The 19,639-nt window shown below is 40.9% G+C and overlaps 1 protein-coding gene across 4 annotated transcripts in view; it reads right to left on the bottom strand.

Annotated features, from left to right (window-relative positions):
- The window catches only part of LOC121629061 (SH3 and multiple ankyrin repeat domains protein 2-like), a 302,762-nt gene that overhangs the window by 63,582 nt on the left and 219,541 nt on the right, over positions 1–19,639 (bottom strand). For all 4 annotated transcript variants that reach the window (XM_041968766.1, XM_041968841.1, XM_041968688.1 and 1 more), the window contains exon 15: positions 10,235–10,316. In XM_041968766.1, the coding sequence (XP_041824700.1) occupies positions 10,235–10,316 (82 nt within the window). The remainder of the gene's footprint in view (positions 1–10,234; positions 10,317–19,639) is intronic.

Genomic DNA, 19,639 nt, shown 5'->3' on the forward strand with positions numbered 1-19,639 from the left:
TTTTAATGATGTTTTGATGACCACAGATTTGGGTCATGACCATGAGAACCATTTGTATTGCCTGGAGAACTGGGATGGCATTCCGGGTGGAGCTTATTTAACTGAGCAGAGTTTTAGTGTCCTGATTGGAGCTGCAGAGTCCTCTTCTGCTCATCTCATGTGTGGAGCTCCTCAGGGCTCCTTTCTTGGACCTCTTCTTTTTTTCTCCTTACTTGCTCCCTCTCTGTGCAGTTCTTAGAAAGCTTGGCATGTTCTTTCATTTTTATGCTGATGACAGCCAGATCTATTTTCCCCTAAGAAAGTGCATCTTCAGTAAAACCAATACTTGATGGCATAGATGAAATGAAAACATGGATGTCATTGAATTTTCTTCATTTTAATAACAGATAGACTGAGGTGTTGCTATTTGGGCCCAGTGATGCCTACAAGGGTCTGGTTGACCTGGGCTTCTTGATTGATTATTTAAAACCTGCAGCAATAAACCTTGGGGTGCGCTTAGATGTAACCTCAGACTCGACTCACAAGTCAGCTCAGTGGTCAAGTCTAGTTTCTTTCAGCTAAGACAGCTGTTAAAAGTTAATCCATTTCTTTCTCGGCATCATCTTGAGATTTTAATCATGCTTTTATTTCTAATGGCTTCGACTATTGCAACGCACTTTACGTTGGGCTCAGTCAGACCTCCCTCGATCGGCTGCAGCTGGTCCGAAATGCTGCAGCTCGACTTTTAACTGGCACTAAAAAATGAGAGCACATTACTCCGGTCTTGGCTTCCCTTCATTGCTACCTGTTTGTTTTAGAGTCGATTTTAAAGTTCTTTCTTTTGTTTTTAAGTGCCTCCACAGTCTCGCCCCACAGTACCTGTCAGACCTCCTACAACCACACACACCGTCAGGTTCCCTCAGGTCAGCAGACCGCTCACTTTTGTTGCTGGACCCAGACTGGAACCAGTTACCTCCACAGATTAAGGACGCCTCTTCACTTGCTGTTTTTAAATCACTGCTTAAAACACTTTTTTATCTTTGGTTTTTAACACTATTTGGGATGTTGGTCTTTCTGATTTCCTTTTTATACTCATACCAGTTTTATAGGCTGACCATCTGTTTTCATACTTTTTCTTTTATTTTTTGTGGTTTTATTGTTTTTATTTTGGTGTAAGGCACTTTGGTAAACTCTGTTGTTTTAAAAGTGCTACATAAATAAAGTCGAGTTGGAGTTTTATCAGTTTCTTCATCAATGTTGGCTTTTTCACTTCAGTCGTCAGATCTGATGGTTTTATGAGAAAGATTTTCACCATGGAAAGGGTTGGTGAGTTGATGATATATAAATTTTGAATCATGATCTAGAACAGTGGTTCCCAACCTGGGGCCCGGGGTCCCCCAAAGAGCACAGGGGGTCCCTGAGGCTTTGAACTTTAGAGCAATTGTGATTAATGTTCACAAGTTGTCCATATTTTAACAGAAAACAGAAAGGCTATATGTTGTACATTTAATTTTGGCTTTACCAAACAACAGGACTCAACCAGAATACATTATTTATGGTGAGTATCTCACTTTTGAAAGCCTAAAACCAGCATGGTTTCAGCACAGGGTGGAGCAGGGGGTCCGTGGCATTTTAGTATATGCATGAAGGGGGTCCACAAGGAAAAAAGGTTGGGAACCACTGATCTAGAACATGGTGGAGATGATTTAGAACAACATATAGAAATACATTAATTGCTGCATTCAATGACCCTTGGACATCTGACGATTTCCCAAGGGAAGGTCAGTTAACAGTAAATATTTGTAGCTTCAGCTTGTTCTGTTGAAACAGTGCAGTAAAAACGGGCAAATTTAATCATTTGACAGCCCTAATATTAAACAATAAATATATTAGTTTCGTATAATTTTTATAGGTCAACGCAATTTATATTGTGACAGACGGTGACATATGAGCATATGTGTGACGCAGAAGACGGATACGCAGACGGATGGACAGCTTCGTCCGTCTTCTGTGTTGGTTATGTGCGTAATTTGGTCCGTTTTCAGGGAGCCCAGCTATTCGGCGCTTGATGCAGAAGATAGAGCAATACAACCGGAAATCGCAGGGGCAGTGATGAGCAGAAGAGCTGACATGTGACCAGTGAAAAAAAAAATAAACTGAAAAAACTAGAGAAGAAGAAGAAAAAATTAGAAAGGAGAAAGAAAAGCAGAAGAAGAATGAAGACGAGTAGGACTTGCGTGAGCTTTTGAAGAAAGACTATATGCAAATATTTAGGGCGGCTGGAAACAACTTTATAGTGATGCATTACAGCCAAACGATGTCTGAAACTGACGTCGGCTCGCGGGAGTGAATTCTGAACTTAGCACTGCCCCCTAGTGGAGGAATTGACCTATAAAAACTATGGCAACACCAAACAAGTTATAGAAATATGAGGACGGCGACGTTTGAAACAGACACCGCTATTTATATATGTATGGGAGCAAAAATGGGCCTTAATATGTAACTGTCACGTTAAGATTGTCACTGTGGTTACAGAACCAGTTCAGCTAAGATATTCTGCCCCTGGAGTTTATCAAAGGTTAGTAAGGTTAGTATGATATACTGCGCTCAAACACACCGGCCCAAAAATGTAACTTAGAGAAGGAAGTGTTAGCCTAATGAACTAAATGTTGTTAATACTGAATACCCCGCACCCTGAGTCAGCAGCAAACAATGTGATTAAGAGGAAATACAGTTATGGTTGAGATAAAGTATACAGTATAGGCTACAGTAGACTTTATGCCCATATAAGGACACCGCAACCATGGGGAGTTCATGGCGAGAGGCTCCACCACCCACAAATTTTTTCCCCTGTGTTTTTTGCGTGTTTATTTATTTTTACTGTGTGCAGATGTTGCTGCTCCAGTCGCTCTGCCTCTGCGCTGTGCATCTGCCTCCTCTCCTCCTCCCTCGCTTGTTGCTCCTTGAATCATGACGTGACTGTCGGTGATCAGCTGATTGGCTTTTCTTCAAAATGTACCGGCTCTTGTTTATCATTCAGCTTGTGCTGAGGAGGAAACTAGCTGGATGTTGATGTGAAACGGTAGCACATTTTAATTAGATAGACTGTTGTTTGCATTTATTTTATATAAATTTCATTATTAGCTGAGGTTTGAAGGAGTCACAGCGGACCTTCTCTAAGCAGGTGGTTGACAGGTGACAGAATTTATATGCAGGGACGGATCTAGAAAAGTTTTCATGAGGGGACCAGGCAGGGGCACTGACCAGGAAAAGATTGGCGTGAATATTTCTTTTAAAAATGCCTCTATTTTAGAAAATAATATGCTCATTATTACAACTTAAGTGGTCATTAAATGTTAACTGTGTTAAAAAAAACAGCCAATTACATTTGACACAGAACAACATATAGAAGTGTTTACATGCTGCATTCACTGACACTTGGGACATCTAAAGTTTACCTAAGTGAAGGTTAGTTTACACCTAATATTTGTTAGCAATTCATTACCTTCAACCATGCTTTTCTATGCAGATACACGGTCCTCTGATAGTTAAATAAGTATTTTACATATTTTATTAAAATACCTAATTTCAGTGTGTGTTTGAACGCCCCCCTCTGTACACACTTTGCATACACCCTGATGACTGAATCCACTGACCACTGCAACACTTGATTCCCTCACAGGCACCAAGTAGAGCACCACAAATGGCTACCTGATCTGTGGGAAGCACTTAGCAGGATCCCTCCAAAATCTGACTCAGCAGTAAGCTGTCACACATCTTCTCCTCAGCTCTGAATATGTCTATCGTAACTCCCTCCCACTAATTTTCTTATTCTAGAATATATGTGCATAGAATGGTACATCCCATGTCTGACTCCTGCAGGAATCATGGCCGAGCCTGGTGTGGTGTGAGCTGTGAAGCAGCGCTGATCGTTGCTCTGCCTGAGGAGTAGGTAAAAGGCTGAGTTCGCTTCTCTAGCTCCTGGCGGTCGCTGTAAGGGTGCATCATTCAGCTTATATTAGCTGCAAGGATTACACTGAATAGACACGTGGGATGAGAGAGAAAAGACAAAGAGAGGAGAGAATAAAGAAGGAGAGGGAGCCGCGACTGCCATCCTAGCAACAGTTCCCTTAGCAACGCAATCTGTCTACAGAGGAAGGAGGCCAGCTCTGCTGACACACTGAAGGTTATCTCACAGCATTCCCTCACACATAAACATACACACACACACACATACACACATTCTCTGGTTTACAGCCAGCTGCTGTTAATCACATCTTCATCATCCAAATCTGACACAGTGGCCACTTCAATAGGTCAATGTGGTGTAGCGTGCAGGACAGAGCCTGATATCAAAGGTGTCATCTTGTTCAACAAGTGATGGGAGGGGGGACAACAGACTGAGGCTGCTTTGCTGAAATTGAGCTGAGCATGCAGGATGAGGGGCATGCTACTCAATAAGCTGTACGGGATAAAATGCGAGTGTAAGCGGTCTCAATCTGGGCTCCAACGTGGGAGGCTGCAGTGTATTTATAGTCGTGAGGAGAGGCTCTCTGTGCAACACATGGGCTGTTTAGTTTGTCAGATATTCATCTTCTTATGTCCACATGAGGCATGTTATTGGAGTTTTAGGTCCCAGAGTCATTGAGCTACATCATCTTTTATAGTATGACTGCTGGCACATGGAGGAAATAAAGCAAGCCCAACAATCTGCCATCATGACCTGTTAACACCACGCAGAGTGGTCTCGTTCACTTGTTCGTTCCCTCCGCCTGCTGTGATTCCTGCAACACCAGTATCATCAGCATTTTATCTCAAACAGGAGAAGAGCTGATGCATCATGTCTGAAAGTCCACATCTGGATTTCCTCCGTCTCCAAGTCAGCTGAAACTCACACAGCGAGGACATTGCTGTCTGCACATCACATTTAAAGAGTACTGAAAAGGGTTTGCTCCTGCACAATGTCACAGTCCGAACTGTTAGCTGTCAAGTTTTAGACGTGCAACATAAAAAAGTCACTGTGGAACTTTTTCTTTCAGCAGCACATTGCTGCCACCTCCAATAAATCCTCTTCACCCTTATCCTCACTTTAAATATGATATTTTTAAGAAAAATCACTTCTTATGTTCACTTTTTATTTTTACAATTCCAGAGGTGCAGACACCTTGTGTGGTCGTTATCAGCACAGCATTTAGACATATACTACAGCTCGTATACATTTATGTTGTTTATCATCAGGCTTCTTTAGATGTTCATTTGCAGAGACGTCCTTCTGTCAACAAATCTGATTTAAGATGCTGACAGCAAACACAACGAAATGACAAAATCCTCAGGTTGCAGGGCAGGTGGAGGAAAGTTTCAGGGCTCATAAACATAAGATTAAAAGTTAAAACCTTCTCTGGAAAGCTACCTATTCACCTTCTTATTTTCACTTTTAGTTTAACTGCCCTGTGAAGAGTTATTTACACTTAAGCTAGTGTGTCAGGTAAAGATGCTGCTAAAGGCTCATTTCTGCATCAATCAGTGAGGCTGTTACTTGGCGACTGCAATAATGCACACTCACCATCCACTTTATCAGGACCACCTTCTAGTACTGGGTTGGACCTTTTTAATTCCTGGTGTAGATGATAGATAGAAGCAGGTGGTGGAAACCTTCCTCAGAGGGTTTCTCCATATCAACATGACAGCATCACACAGTTGCTGCAGGTTTGTCGGCTGCATCCATGATGAGAATCTCCCGTTCCACCACATCCCAAAGCTGCTCTACTGGACTGAGATCTGGTGGCTGTGGAGGCTGTTGGAGTCCAGTGAACTCATCGTCATGTTCTAGAAAGCAGTAGCTCCATCTGTTCAACCGCTTGTTAACACAAATACCTAATTAGCCAATCACATGGCAGCAACTCACTATATTTAAGGTACTTTAAACGTGGCATGGTTGCTGGTCTGAGTATTTATTGGGATTTTCACACACAACCATCTCCAGGGTTTCCAGAGAATGGACTGAAGAAGAGAAAATATCCAGCGAGCAGCAGTTGTCTGGACCAGAATCCCTGGTTGATGTCAGAGGTCTGAGGAGAATGGGCAGACTGGTTGGAGATGATAGAAAGACAACAGGAAGTCAGATAATCACTGGTTCCTACCAAGGTCTGCAGAACAGCATCTCTGAACACACAACACGTCCAGCCTGGAAGCAGATGGGCTACAGCAGCAGAAGACACACCGGGTGCCTCCTGTCAGCTAAGAACAGGAAACTGAGGCTACAATTCACACACACTCACCAACACTGGACAATAGAAGATGGAGAAACGTTGCTGGTCTGATGAGTCTCCATTTCAGCTCCACATTCAGATGCTCGGCTCAGAATCTGCTGGAAACATCATGAAAACATGGATCCATCCTGCCTTGGATCAGTGCTTCAGGCTGCTGCTGGTGTAATGGTGGGGGGAGATTTTCTTGGTCCACTTTGGGCCCCTTAGTACCAACGTGGCCTGGTTTAACCAGCACAGCCTACCTGAGTATTGTTGCTGACCATGTCCATCCCTTTATGACCACAGTGGAGCATCTTCTGATGCTACTTCCAGCAGTATAATGCACCATGTCACAAAGCTCAGATCATCTCCACCTGCTTTCTAGAACATGACGATGAGTTCACTGGACTCCAACGGTCTCCACAGCCACCAGATCTCAGTCCAGTAGAGCAGCTTTGGGATGTGGTGGAACGGGAGATTCTCATCATGGATGCAGCCGACAAACCTGCAGCAACTGTGTGATGCTGTCATGTTTATATGGAGAAAACCTCTGAGGAAGGTTTCCACCACCTGCTTCATCTATCACACCAGGAATTAAGGCAGTTCTGGAGGAATAAAGGGGACCAACCCGGGACTAGAAGGTGGACCTGGTAAAGTGGACGGTGAGTGTATATCTAATTCAGGATTCCTCTGTGGGGTTTGTCTGTGATATTTTGGTTTTACTCACAGCTCATTTTGTCAGCTCACTTAATTTTTGTGGCACCTTCTCCTATAAACACACAGGGCAGGAAAATTTCTGCTCCCTTATGCACTATTCAACAGCACCCACTGCCAGTTTAAAAACAAATATTAATTTTTAAAAAGCACAGAAGGATTTGATGTGAGTGCCTCAGAAGAGTCGGCTTCCATAAAAAGAAAAAAAGGGCAATATCTCAATGTTTTAGGAAGAGAAAAGAACTTTTAGTTATGACACAGAGCAAAAACTGAAACTGTCACAAGTCAGACTAGTTTCAGGTAAAAGTTTCATTTCCAGCTGAGATTTCCCATGGACCTTTGGTCTGTGCTGCGATTCATTTTCAGCCAACTTGTCTTCATCCCTGCGATGTGATAGATGTCGGAGTTGGTTCACCTTGACCCAGATGAAGCAGTTAGTGGAAAAAAAAACAACCTGCAGCTTGTTGGCCGAGGCTTGCCAGAGGAGATCCAGCAGAGTAACGAGGAAATGTCACGCTGTCCTTCGCTGCCTTATGACTACAAACATTTCCATGTTTTAGGCTTTGCTGCATGGACCTGATAAAATGGACTAAAGAACTACTGTGTCTTGTTTGTGGTCAGTTTCCTCTCACAGTTTATGAGTTATCTTTCTTATCTTGATCAAAGAGAAATTATTAATATTTAAAAATATGCTATAATAATATTAAGAAAGAAATAAGTTCTGACAATAATTAAGATAAAATTTCTAATTCTTTAATCTTTCCAACACATAAACCTGAAAACAGATCCTAAGCTGACCTTAGTTTGTAGCTTAAACTTTTCTAAATTTGATGTTTTAAATTTAGTAAAATGACCTCCATTCATATATCACATTTAAAAACAACAAAGGTTGTTCAAATCCTTCACAGAAGAAAAACATCCATCAAACATCACAAAAATTATAGTAAAGTTCAAATTTGTAGAGCTCGGAAGAAGGGTCATGAAGAAGAGATGTGCATTGCTCATCACTGAGAGCAGATTTAATATAAAGTGTTGGGTTGTCCTACAGTTTAGGACCAGCCAATGAAAAAGCTCCATCACATTTTCCTTGGTTCTTGGTACATCTATAATAAATCGGCTGGTAGGTTTGCAAATTTGATACGCAGAGCCGCAGATACAAAGGAAACATACTCGGGTCCAACACAGAACCGTGGAGGACACCGCAGGTGAGTGGAGACATGCTTTTTAGAGGTAAACCCCCAGATGGACTGAGAAATGTCTACCAGCATGCTCCATCTTTTTTTTCCAACATAATTAGGTAAAGGATGGAATGATGATCGGTTCATTTCCTGACATCTGGAACTATCTGCTGCTTCAGATCAGCTTCTACACGGCCAAGCAGACGGAAACATGGAAAATCTTGGAGGTCTAGAACTTCCTGGTGTGTGGATGGTGAAAGCAGTTGGGATTAAGACCCTTCATGACTAATCCTGCTTTATTTCTGCTGCTGGAAGTATGACTTTTCGTGTTTTTAACAGCATTATCGCCCCATGAGCTTTAATTTACCCCCAACATCTGGTCAGCTAACAGAAACGGACCCAAACCAACTGAAGTTAAGTGATTTTCAAACCTTCAGCTAAGTGATCGCTGGCTGATCTGGCACAATTTGACTTCTTTAGATCCCAATGAAAAGGTTTGTTTTCCATAAAATTCTTGACTTCCCCTCTCTGTTTTATGACTTCATGAAGGAACCCTGAAGGAACTTTATGATTTAAATGATTAAAACAACCAAAACCAAGATGAATTTTCCACCAAGGAAGAGCACGTTATCCACACAAACTCTACAATAAGCTGGTTGACCACCACTTCCTGCTACCCAGAACTGAATTTAAATAATTTATAAAACTTCCAGCCCGTTTCCAAACAATTGCTACAGAAGACTCAGTGTGATCTCTGAAAAAAAGCATCTGATGTTTCAGGTTAGTGAAACAATGCTTCTTTGGCAAAGCAGAGTTTAAACTGGTATCTGGCCATCACAGCATACCAGGGACCTCAAACTCCAGTCCTTGAGGGTTCCTGTCCTGCAGGTTTTAGATGTTTCCCTGCTCCAACACACCTGAATCAAATTGTGTCACTGTACAGAGCCTGGCAACAAGCCGGTGGAGCCATTTAACCCTCAAGAACTGGAGTTTGAGATCCCTGCAGTATACAGTCATGTCAAAAAACAAAACATATTTGTTTAAGTTTTGCATATCAGGACATAATAAGAAGACATCTGGTCTTCATCAGTTGTTGAGCCGAACAACTCATGAATTTTTAATGTTGTTTGTTTAATTAGAGAAAAATAAAGCCAAAAGTCAGAATGAGTTTGTAAAATACTGAATCCCCCCCGTGACCCTGCAGCTTGCAGAAGCTGCTGGATCATGGGGTGGATTCAGTATTTTACAAGGAGCAACTTATTCAGCAGGAATAAGTTGCAGTCATTGTTTTCTGGATGATGTTATCAGTCTCTCTCATACTTGTAGAGGAATATTGGACTCTTTTTTCCAATGTTGCTTCAGCTCATTGAGGTTTGCAGCTCTCTGAAGGTCCCACCACAGCATTTCAGATCAGACAACCAAACTATGTCTTGATAGGTTAAACCTTAGAATTAGAACAAAGTGTTGGATATTTCTATGTAGTCTTTAAAATTATAGCTGCTTTTCTGATGACTGATGACCTGGTGTGATCAAACCCAACCCTGCCCTCATTAATATGCATGATCCTGCAACGACAGTCAGCTCACCGGTTTAACCGAGTCTGTTAGACAGGATTTGTTCACAGTAGAGACGATATTAATGAACCATTTCTTTCTCTCTCATGACCAGAGGAGAATACATCTATCTTCATTTCTAATAAAGCATATATTGTAGTGGATGTGACAGCAGAAAGCAGGAGACGAGCGCGGAGCAGAATAACTTGAGAAAAGAAGACCTTGGGATTTGACGTCAGCTACCATTAGACAGAACTTTTCACTTACAGCAGCTGTAAGGACGAGGCTGCTTTTTACATCTGCTTTAGCTTCTTTCTTTTCTCAAGATGAGGAGAAAAGATTTCCACTTGAAGACTGAAAAAAAGACTTTTGTCTTAGGAAACCTTGATCAGTATATTCGCATGTTTATTTAGTTATGAATTTCATTTAACCCCCAAAGAAAATGAATAAAAATGAATGTTTACATCAAAAAGACCTAAAACTGACAGTAAACATAATCAAATGTTTATTTTTGTAGATTAGAAACAATATAAGCAGGAAGTATGTTGGTGTGAGGTCATACCTGGAGGCATCGAAGCTGTCGTAGGAGCCCACGGTGTAGTGTCTGAAGAGCTTCCGTCTGTCAGCGCGGTCCGCTCGGGAATCTGCCAAATCACAAGATAGCGTCAACATCTGGAACAGGTTATGATCAGATGCTGACTGTTGTCTTTTTATGTAAAAAAAACTCTTTAAATGAGAAGTAAAAGCTGTTAGAAACTTATCTAAATATCACGCTACAATATGAAGGCCCGTCTTTTACAACTCAGCTGATACAAGAGAACTTAGGGAAAATAACCTTTTCCCCTCAATTTATGTTTGGTAGCTGCTGTGAAATAATGTGGACCACAGTTCGCTGCTTTGGTCTGCATCAGAGTCCGAATGAGGGTTTACACTGCTCCAAACGGACTGTACGATCCGTGGAGGCAGACCAAACAGCCCCAGTGTTCCTGTAACAGTCATAATTGTGGAATAACCTTTGAAGAACACTTTGGTTGTCCACTAATAGTGAGGTCATCAGACAAGAGCCAGCAGATTGGGACGCGCCCTCATGGACAACGGACAGACATTTTATAAAGATGCTCTGCTCATGCATTCCCAACCTCTTTATGACATGCAGCTTGTATTTCTTCTGTTTAGTTCATGTATGATAAGACAGCAGCCGTCCTCAGATATTTTTAGTTTTGGCTACCAGATCAGCAATCAGTTTGTACTTCTGGGATCCAAACATAAACATAGAGTTAAAAGACCAATTGGGCTTTATAAGGTTGATGAACACTGTAATAAAGAGCACTGTGGAAGCCCCTGTACCCGTGTGTTCATGAATGTCTCGTCACCATGTTTACTTTACATACCTACTTAGCTAGTTTTTACTGTCATACACGACCTGTACCGGTTACATGCCCTAACAGAAAATAAACACTGTCACTATGACAACTAGAAAAAGGCTATGTTCAAACTGCAGGTCTTAATGCTTAAACCCAATTTATTACCTGAATCTGTTTTTTTTTGCATGGCCATCCACATTATCATTTTAATGCGACCTTCACTACACTTAAGTGGGAACGGTACATGGACCTGAAGAGCCATGCATGTGCAGAGGAAAGTAAGCGTTTACAGAAGTAAATAAGGATGCTTCACATTTGGAAAAATTTCCTCGGTCGGAACCGACAAAACTTTCTTCTACTTTGGTTCCAGGTGCATCGTTATCAGCCATTATTCGATATTGCCGCATTCCTCTTTCACTGGCACAGAATTGTGCCGGTTGTCACACTTCAAAGTCGGATAAAATGCGGCATTACCACTGAGACTGATCAGATAAGAAAAAAAAAAAAAGACTTGTGCATGCAGACTGTCAGTGAAAAATCTGATATAAGTTACATATGAATGAAAAGTAGGAATTGAGCTGCAGTGTGAACATAGAAAAATCCATCCACTCGATGGCAAATGTAGAGAAAGGAAAAGTGAGACCTAGGACATTTATGATCATTTGGTCAAACTAAGAACAAACTGATTTAATTTAGCCTGGGGTTAAAGCAGTAGTACTTTGACAGATTTCGGCACTTTGTTGCCCTCTACTGGCAGCTAATTCAGCATCTGTTGCATCCTGTCTCTTCTCTGAGATCCCTCCAGTGATTAAAAGTCAGCTTCTTCTTATCTCTTGCTCTGTCTCTTTCTTTTCCTTTCTTCCTCCAATAATATCATATTGGGTTTCTTTGCTGAATCAGCCATTACATGTTAAAAATGGCTAGTGTGTTGATATCCAATAGCTGGCATGTGATGCTGTGCTGTAAAGTAAAAGATCTCAGCAGTAAAGTGATGCTCCTAGTTGAAAGTGTGGTTTCTCAGCCTTGGGATGCTGCAGTGCAGGGAATGTACATAAAGAATATCCACGTGTCATCAAAATGAGTCAAAACTGCAGAGTTTTAAGGTCAGATAGTCACATAGTACTGAGTTAACAAATAGTTATATTCCTTCACTAAAGTACTGCATTAGAAAAAATACCACAGTTTAGCTTAAATAAAAAAGGCCAAACTGTGTGTGATGCTCATGTCCAGGCTGGCAGATAATCACCACCCAGCTGCAGGTGTGATTCCCCAAAGCAAAGTAAAACAGACCCTCAGATATTTGCAGTTTTGGCTACCAGATCAGCAATCAGTCTGTACTTCTGGGATCCAAACATAAACATAGAGTTAAAAGACTTCATTCTATGCAGTTAACGTGATTTCATCAATATTTGATTCAAGGTAGGACGATTTAACAGTAAATCATGGCAGAAAAAAACATAACGCGTTAATAACCATGACTCCAACAACATATTCAGCTCCACCTGCAGCAGGTCGGATTTTTTACAGATCCGAAGTCCTTCTAGAAGTTCATGTCAGTTTCACTATGTTAACAAAACTATCATGAAAAACATGAACGTTTTCTTTCTTTCCTCTGTGGACTCCTAACTCAGGGGATGAGCCAGATTTCTGTCGAGACATAACAGACAACTCAGCAAACAACCGGTTGAAACTGGATATTTAGGCGCTTTGTTATAAAGACACATTGTTTGTTCTCATTTATTTAGTTTCATCTGTGAAAACCAGTAAAGATCAGACAGTCTGACAGTAGCTGGAAACCTGGCTTATCTCAGCATGGAGGCAGCAGAACTAAAAACTACCTACAGCAGATGAACAGGATCTGAAGAAGTCCTGAAGAAATAGGAACAAATCCAGCAAAGACCTGAACCAGGTCCTGAGAGATGCAGCTGGACCTTCAGTTGATCCATCTACTGTTGGTGGAAGCCTTACCAGAAATGGTCTCCATGGAAACGGGGCTGTCAAGAAGCCGTTCTTAAGGAAGGGAAACAGGGAGTAAAGGCTGAGGTAGGTCACATGACCCAAGAACTGGACTGAAGATCAGTGGCAACAGGTCTGATGGAGGGATGGATCCTCCCCAGAACCGGGACTTCAACAGGTCCAGTGGAGGGATGAAGGATGATAGAAAGCTTCTCTGAGAGGGGTCAGACTGATGAAGAATAAAGCTGCTCAGAACAAATATTCACTTTACGGTCCTCAGAACTGGACTTTCTGTTTTTTTTTTTCTGATTCTAAAAGATGCACTATGCAACTTTCCGACCTTAAAACTCTGCGTTCTGGACTCATTTGATGGCATTTTTTATCATATGCAGGCTGTAGCTCAGGAGGAAGAGCAGTCGTCTTTCGACCGGAAGGCAGGCGGATCGATTCCAGGCTTCCACTGACTACATGCCGGAGTGTCCTTGGGCAAGACACTTAACCCCACGTTGCCTCCCGATGTGCCTATCGGGGTGTGAATGTGTGTGTGAATGGGTGAATGTGATAAGTAGTGTGAAGCGCTTTGAGTGGTCAATCTGACTGGAAAAGAGCTATATAAGTACAAGTCCATTTACCATCCGTTTATGCAGCATCCGGAGAATGAGAAACTGCTTCACAAATCTTTCTTCTTTTACAATAACTGCTCACTAGGGTGTGATATTCCCGGAAATGACCACTGATCAAGAAGAAGGACGAAGAAAATCTGGCTCATTGAGTGGTCAGAACCGAAGATGGCTCGCAGGTAAACAGTGAAGCAACATTAAAGCCCTTTCAGACCAAATATTCACTTTTTAAGCCCCATTTCCACCAACTGGTCTGGTTTGGTCCAGCGTTTTATCTGTGTTTCCACCGGAAAAAAGTGGGAAGTGAGAAAACATCCAACCCCATCCATCCCACTTCTTCGGGACCCCTCTGTTGGAATCCTAATCTTGCCAGTCCGACCCAAAGGGGTGGAGCGTGATATGCTGTAATCCACTGATTGGTGGAGAGAGTCGTCTTTTCCTGCGCGATTCAGCACCAAGAAGCAGGAACAGCTCCATGTTTAAATATATGGTGGATTTTTTTGTTGTTGAAAGCCGCATGACAAGAAGGAAGAAGACACACTGCTGGATGTCCAGCTTTCTCTTTTTCTTCTTCATCATAATGAAGGAAAGTGTCGCACCGCTACGACATCACGCTGTTATGTAGCTGACGCATCTATCGCCATCCGGCTGATCGCCAACCCTACCTTTACCTGCTGGGTAAAGGTAGGGTTGGCTGTGGAAACAACAGAGATCAGGATTCACCGAACCAAACCTTTTCCAACTGACCTGGACCTGCTGATGAAAACAGGGCTTAAGAACCTCCTTAGAAGATCCTTAGAACTGGACCAACTTTGGTTCTGACTTCTCTTTTTTCTTTTATGTTTGCACATTTTTCAGTAAGTTATAGCAACTTTTTTTTTTTATAAAGAAAGAATAGCTGACCTTTGCACAGTGCTGAATATGGCTGTAATACTAGCTGCTAAATTGAAGGCTCTTAAATGATGATGTGACTGTGTTTAAGATAAACAGGACAGCTGTTATCATAAAGAATGTGAACAAGATTCTTTCTAAAGCTTCTCTGAGACTCTCCTAATCCATCACTGGACATGTGGAATATGTACAGGAACTTCTAATTTTTATATATATAAAAAAAAGAGCAGTGTTTGGGAAGGAGCTGAATTTGTGCATTTTCAACAAACACGACTCCTCCCGTCTGTCTCATCCTTTGGTCCAGTTCAGCATCATCTCCTCCCCCTGTTTCCTTCACATATTCTCTCATACCAGCTGTCACACTTTCACAGAAACTCCATCTCCTCTGATCCGGCTTAGATCTCGTCATCTTTACAGGAACACCCCCTCCCTGATTCTGTGTCCACAGTATCTGATTGGAAGAGGATGTGGCTGGAGGTCGATGACTGACTGACGGAGATTAAAAAAACAGGGGAGGGAGATTATGGCCATTTTTTTTTTTTTTGTACTGAAAGAATGAAGAGAAAGAAAACCGAGTTAATATGTGAAGAGCAAGAGTATCGTCACGTTCCATAGCAACTACTGTCTGACTGCAGCCAGCTGGTTTCTATGGTCACAGATCAATAGAGATGCTGCAGGCGTGCGTGTGTGTGTGTGTGTGTGTGTGTGTGCATAATCATAACCAGTAAGAACACAGAGTACTCATATTTGTGTGAAAACGTGTGAAGTACATCTGTAAGCGTAGTGTCAGCTGCTTTTCCTGCGAGTGGATTCTGCTGGACATCTGATCCCCCTCGGCTCCCTGCAGGCCTCCTTTCTCCGTCTTTACTTTTTTAAATCCCGTCTCACCTTAAAGCACGAGGGAGAGTTGTGAGAATGAGATGGAGGAGTTGGAGCAGCATTTTTCCTCAGCTGGAGGAGATGGATTATTTCAACACATTAGCTTGATTTTGTTCGAGTTGATGCTACACAGTTTTTTTCTGTTTACACAAATATAATCTTTCAGTGATAACATTTCTTATTCCTATTGATTTCACTGTTTTTATTTTTACTAGTATAAAATGTGAATTTAAAATAAAATTATTGTGGTTGTAAGTATTTTGGCTCATGCAAAAAAAAGGGGGGATAATAAAAAGTGTGAAAAAAGGAAACTAATAATACAGGCATGTTGTACTTATCTGAAATAAGAAGCAGTTTTTTTTAGTTAACTAAACAATAATAATAAAAATATAAAAGAAGTGTTTGTTTTCTTTTTTCACAAGATGATTCTGTTAAATTTTCAGGAATAAAAAAACGATTTTTGCATTTGGCGAGTAGATATTTTTAATATTTGTTTTTTTCTGAATTTAGGATCAAATTAAAGAACAAAAGAAAAGGTGACAAGATGAGTTTACAAAAGGAAGAAAAAAAAAGTAAAATTTTTCTTGATTTACCCGTTTGGTAAAAATGAATAAATGAAGCAAATATTCTTTGTTTTTCAAATTTAATGAAATTTCTGTTTCAATTAAAACATTTTTTCAAGCAATTTCTGAAGAACGAATCAGATTTTTCTCTATAAGACGATAAAAAGCTTTTTTTAAGAACATTTCTTTATTGTTATTTGTTTTTTACTCATGAGATGATTTTGCAAAATAAAATCTGTTAATTTTTTCTAAATTTACCAGATAAGAAAAATAAAAGTAGTTTTATTTAATTAACAAGATAAATAAAACATTTTTCTCTATTTTCTTTTATTGATGAGATAATTCTTCAAAGAAAAAAATCTGTTTTTTTTTCTGAATTTACAGGATAATTTCATAAAAAAAAAAATCTATTTATTTTTGCTGATTTGAAAAGTCCCAACAAGATAAAAAAAAAAAGCTCTTTGTTTTTCTGAATTTACATGATAATTCCAAGTTCCACAATTATGCTCAAGGATGTCCATCATGACGGGAAGAGCCACCTGCTGCTTCTGGATCGCAGCTTCCGGACCACCATTTTCTCATAGGCTGCAGTCCTAAGAAGTCTAAGAAGTCCTCCAGCAAGTATTTCATTAATTCATCAGGACGGGCAGATTGTTTCAGGACGGATTTCCAAGCTTTTAATTGGTACGTTTTTTTTTTTTTTTGGTTTGAGGACGAGCACAGATTCGCGTTTAGGCCTATAAAGCAGCTTTAAATCAAAATGTCTTTTTAAGAACTGAACTTTACAGACCAATTTAGTTTTTATCTTGGGCATGTTCAAAGAGAAAATGATGCCATATGTCAAAGTAAAGACACAAAAATCTTGAAAACAAAGTATGCATAGTTTCCAGGGTCTGTGGAGTCTAACGCTGCCGTGTTAAATTAGTGTTTTGTCCGCAGTTCACAGGAAAAGCATCACCCATCAATCTTCTAGCCACTTAGCTTGGAAAGCTCCTGTATAAATGATATTATCTCATTATTTATGTATTTGCATATCCCCCTAAGTGGTGCTGTTATAAATGTCTCTGCATTGCTGCATTCTCTCCGGTCACTCTTTAATTCGGATTATTAATTATTAACCTGCTTCTTCTCGCCTCTCTCCTTTAGTGCTGGCTGGCTGTGCACGCTCACATGTGCTGGCTTCATGATTTCTGCACACTTTCTGCAAACTGACAGGGACTCTACAGAAAGTAACTCAGTTACTTTGGTGATTACTTGCACCAAAAAGTAATGCGTTACTACTAAAAGTAACTTTTAGTTACTCTTGTAAAGAACATTCTTACAAATTTTCACTTGTCCTTATAATTTAGTTTTATACAAAATATAAAACAAACTCAAACATAAAGTCATTTTATTTAAGTCAGGCCAGCAGATTATATAAAAAATAATTAAATAGAAATAAAAAAGAAATATAACAGCTGTTCAAAAATTAATCTCTGCTGCATGTTGAGCCTCCATTTTCTCCTATAAATGTGTGTGTGTGTGTGTAGGGACGTGCCGCTTTGGACGTCCATGGTAACCAAGGAAACGAGGCAGTGGACACCAGGTCCTGAAAAAAGGACTGTTGAGTTCATGTTTCCCGTTCCCCATCCAGGGGTTACTGTTTGTGGACGGCTGTGAGAGAAGCTGCAGGGCTTCACGAAGGGAGCAGAGGAAGCCTCAACCTGCGACTGCAGAGGAAAACCAGCCCGGGTGGACTTTGCTACGCTGCCCATGTGGTGCTGCAACCCGCTGTAAACAGGAAGAAGCTGCTGGCCAAAATGTCTTCATTTAGCTAGTAGCGGAGTAATGCACCACAGGGTAACGGTAACTGAGTTACTTTATTTAAAGAGTAATGCATTAGACTACTAATTACTGGCAAAAGGTACGGCATTACAGGAACGCGTTACTAGTGACACGTTACTGGTAACGCATTACTACGTGTTACTACTGGTTACTGGTAACATGTTACCCAACACTGGTAATCAGTCTACAGTAAATTGTAGAGGTGTTGATGACAGCAAGTCTCCTACAAAGTCTTCAAAATAAGCTACCAGGTTGCAGAAAGACCAGCTGGACCCTCACAGAGGTGCACATGAGCTACACAAAAGCCATGAGAGGGGCGGCGTAGTGGGCTTCTTCCACTGCTGCTGTCCTTAAATCAGTTCAGTTTATTCTGTTAGCACCGTTTCACAAAAATGCAGAGAAATGTAACAATAATTCACAACTGTAAGTTCAGTTTTATTGTGATTGTATTTGTAAAATACTAACTTATGAAAGGTTGTCTAGCTGAGACAGGAGGGAGGTCAGCGTGTTGGCTCCAGCTGTGAAGGTGCAGAATGAGATGTCTCGTGTGGATAATAACTGCAAAATAATCCTCTTGTATGTAAATTTCTATTTAATTACTAGGAGCATCTTTGCCTTGCTTATACTCTGCAGCTACTAGCGTGATACCGCAGGGTGATGAGTAGACCAGCACTTATTACAGAACCACGCTATACATTTATTACTCTGGGGTTTTTGTTCTCAGAGGGTTAAATGTGTCGTTCATTTTAATTCACACGTCTCAGTGTGCAGCTTCTCACCAATTATAATAGTCCCCCATACGTTGTAGACAAATACATCTATAGTGAGGCCATCAGGACCATCAGGACCATGAGACATAGACCATGACGGCAAAAAGAGGTGGAGATCAGGTGGATCATCCAGTGTGTGCTTCTGTACTGAGGGCAACCGGGTCATCATGTTGGGACTTTTATCTTTTCAGCTGTTTGGGAGTTTGACTCTGAGAGGAGTCAGAAAACAGTGACCTCTTCTCCGCCTCTGGGTTCAGGCCTAATTAGCTGCATTAAAAAATAAAACCTCCAAACACACCATACACAGTGTGTGCAGCCGCCATGATGGTCTACCAACAGTCATTATAAGGCCCCAAGTCTGGCGGCTTCACCATCTTGTTCTTTCTTGAACCAGAAAGGAACACATGTTTCATATCTGTTGAAGTTTATTATACATATAATAATATTTATCTGATAATGGAAGCGTTTCTAGAGGGAATAGTTGCGATCGCAACATCACAAAATCCTGTAAGGGCTGACTTCTATTCTTCATGCTCTGGTTGGAAGAACTCACCTATATTTTAATACGAAGGATATTGAATTGATCTCCTTTTAGCATCATAAACTGCATAAAAATATGTGCTTTACTTTCTATTATTGGCTGTGAACTTCGTGATAATTCTCTTTAATCAGAATCTGCAGGATTTGCTTCCTGGTCTGGAGACCGAGCCTGAACCATGACAAGCGGCGTCAGAACAGGGCTTAATCCACCGGCATCATGTCGACTGAGTCACAGCGATTAGAAGATAAAGGTGTTCCAGCATTTGTGTAATTTTGTGTTTGTTTTTGGGTTGTGGGGAGGAGAAAGACAGAAGGTTACTATTCTTACAGTTGTCGGAATCTTATTTATAATGACACTGGCAGAATGAGGCAGATTTCCTGGGATTAAAGTCACAATTAAAAAATATTTCCAACACAAAGAAGCTTGTGGGAGTGATTTCTTGTTTGGGACAGGGACTACTGCTTGTCCCTTGCTGCCACTGCTCCGACCCCTTCTATGAGAAGATAATAATGTGAGGTAGTGTTCAGCATGTCCCACATTTAAGCTGCGCAGACAGAAC

The sequence above is a fragment of the Melanotaenia boesemani genome, chromosome 1, assembly GCF_017639745.1.
Source record: "Melanotaenia boesemani isolate fMelBoe1 chromosome 1, fMelBoe1.pri, whole genome shotgun sequence".
Taxonomy (NCBI): Eukaryota; Metazoa; Chordata; class Actinopteri; order Atheriniformes; family Melanotaeniidae; genus Melanotaenia; species Melanotaenia boesemani.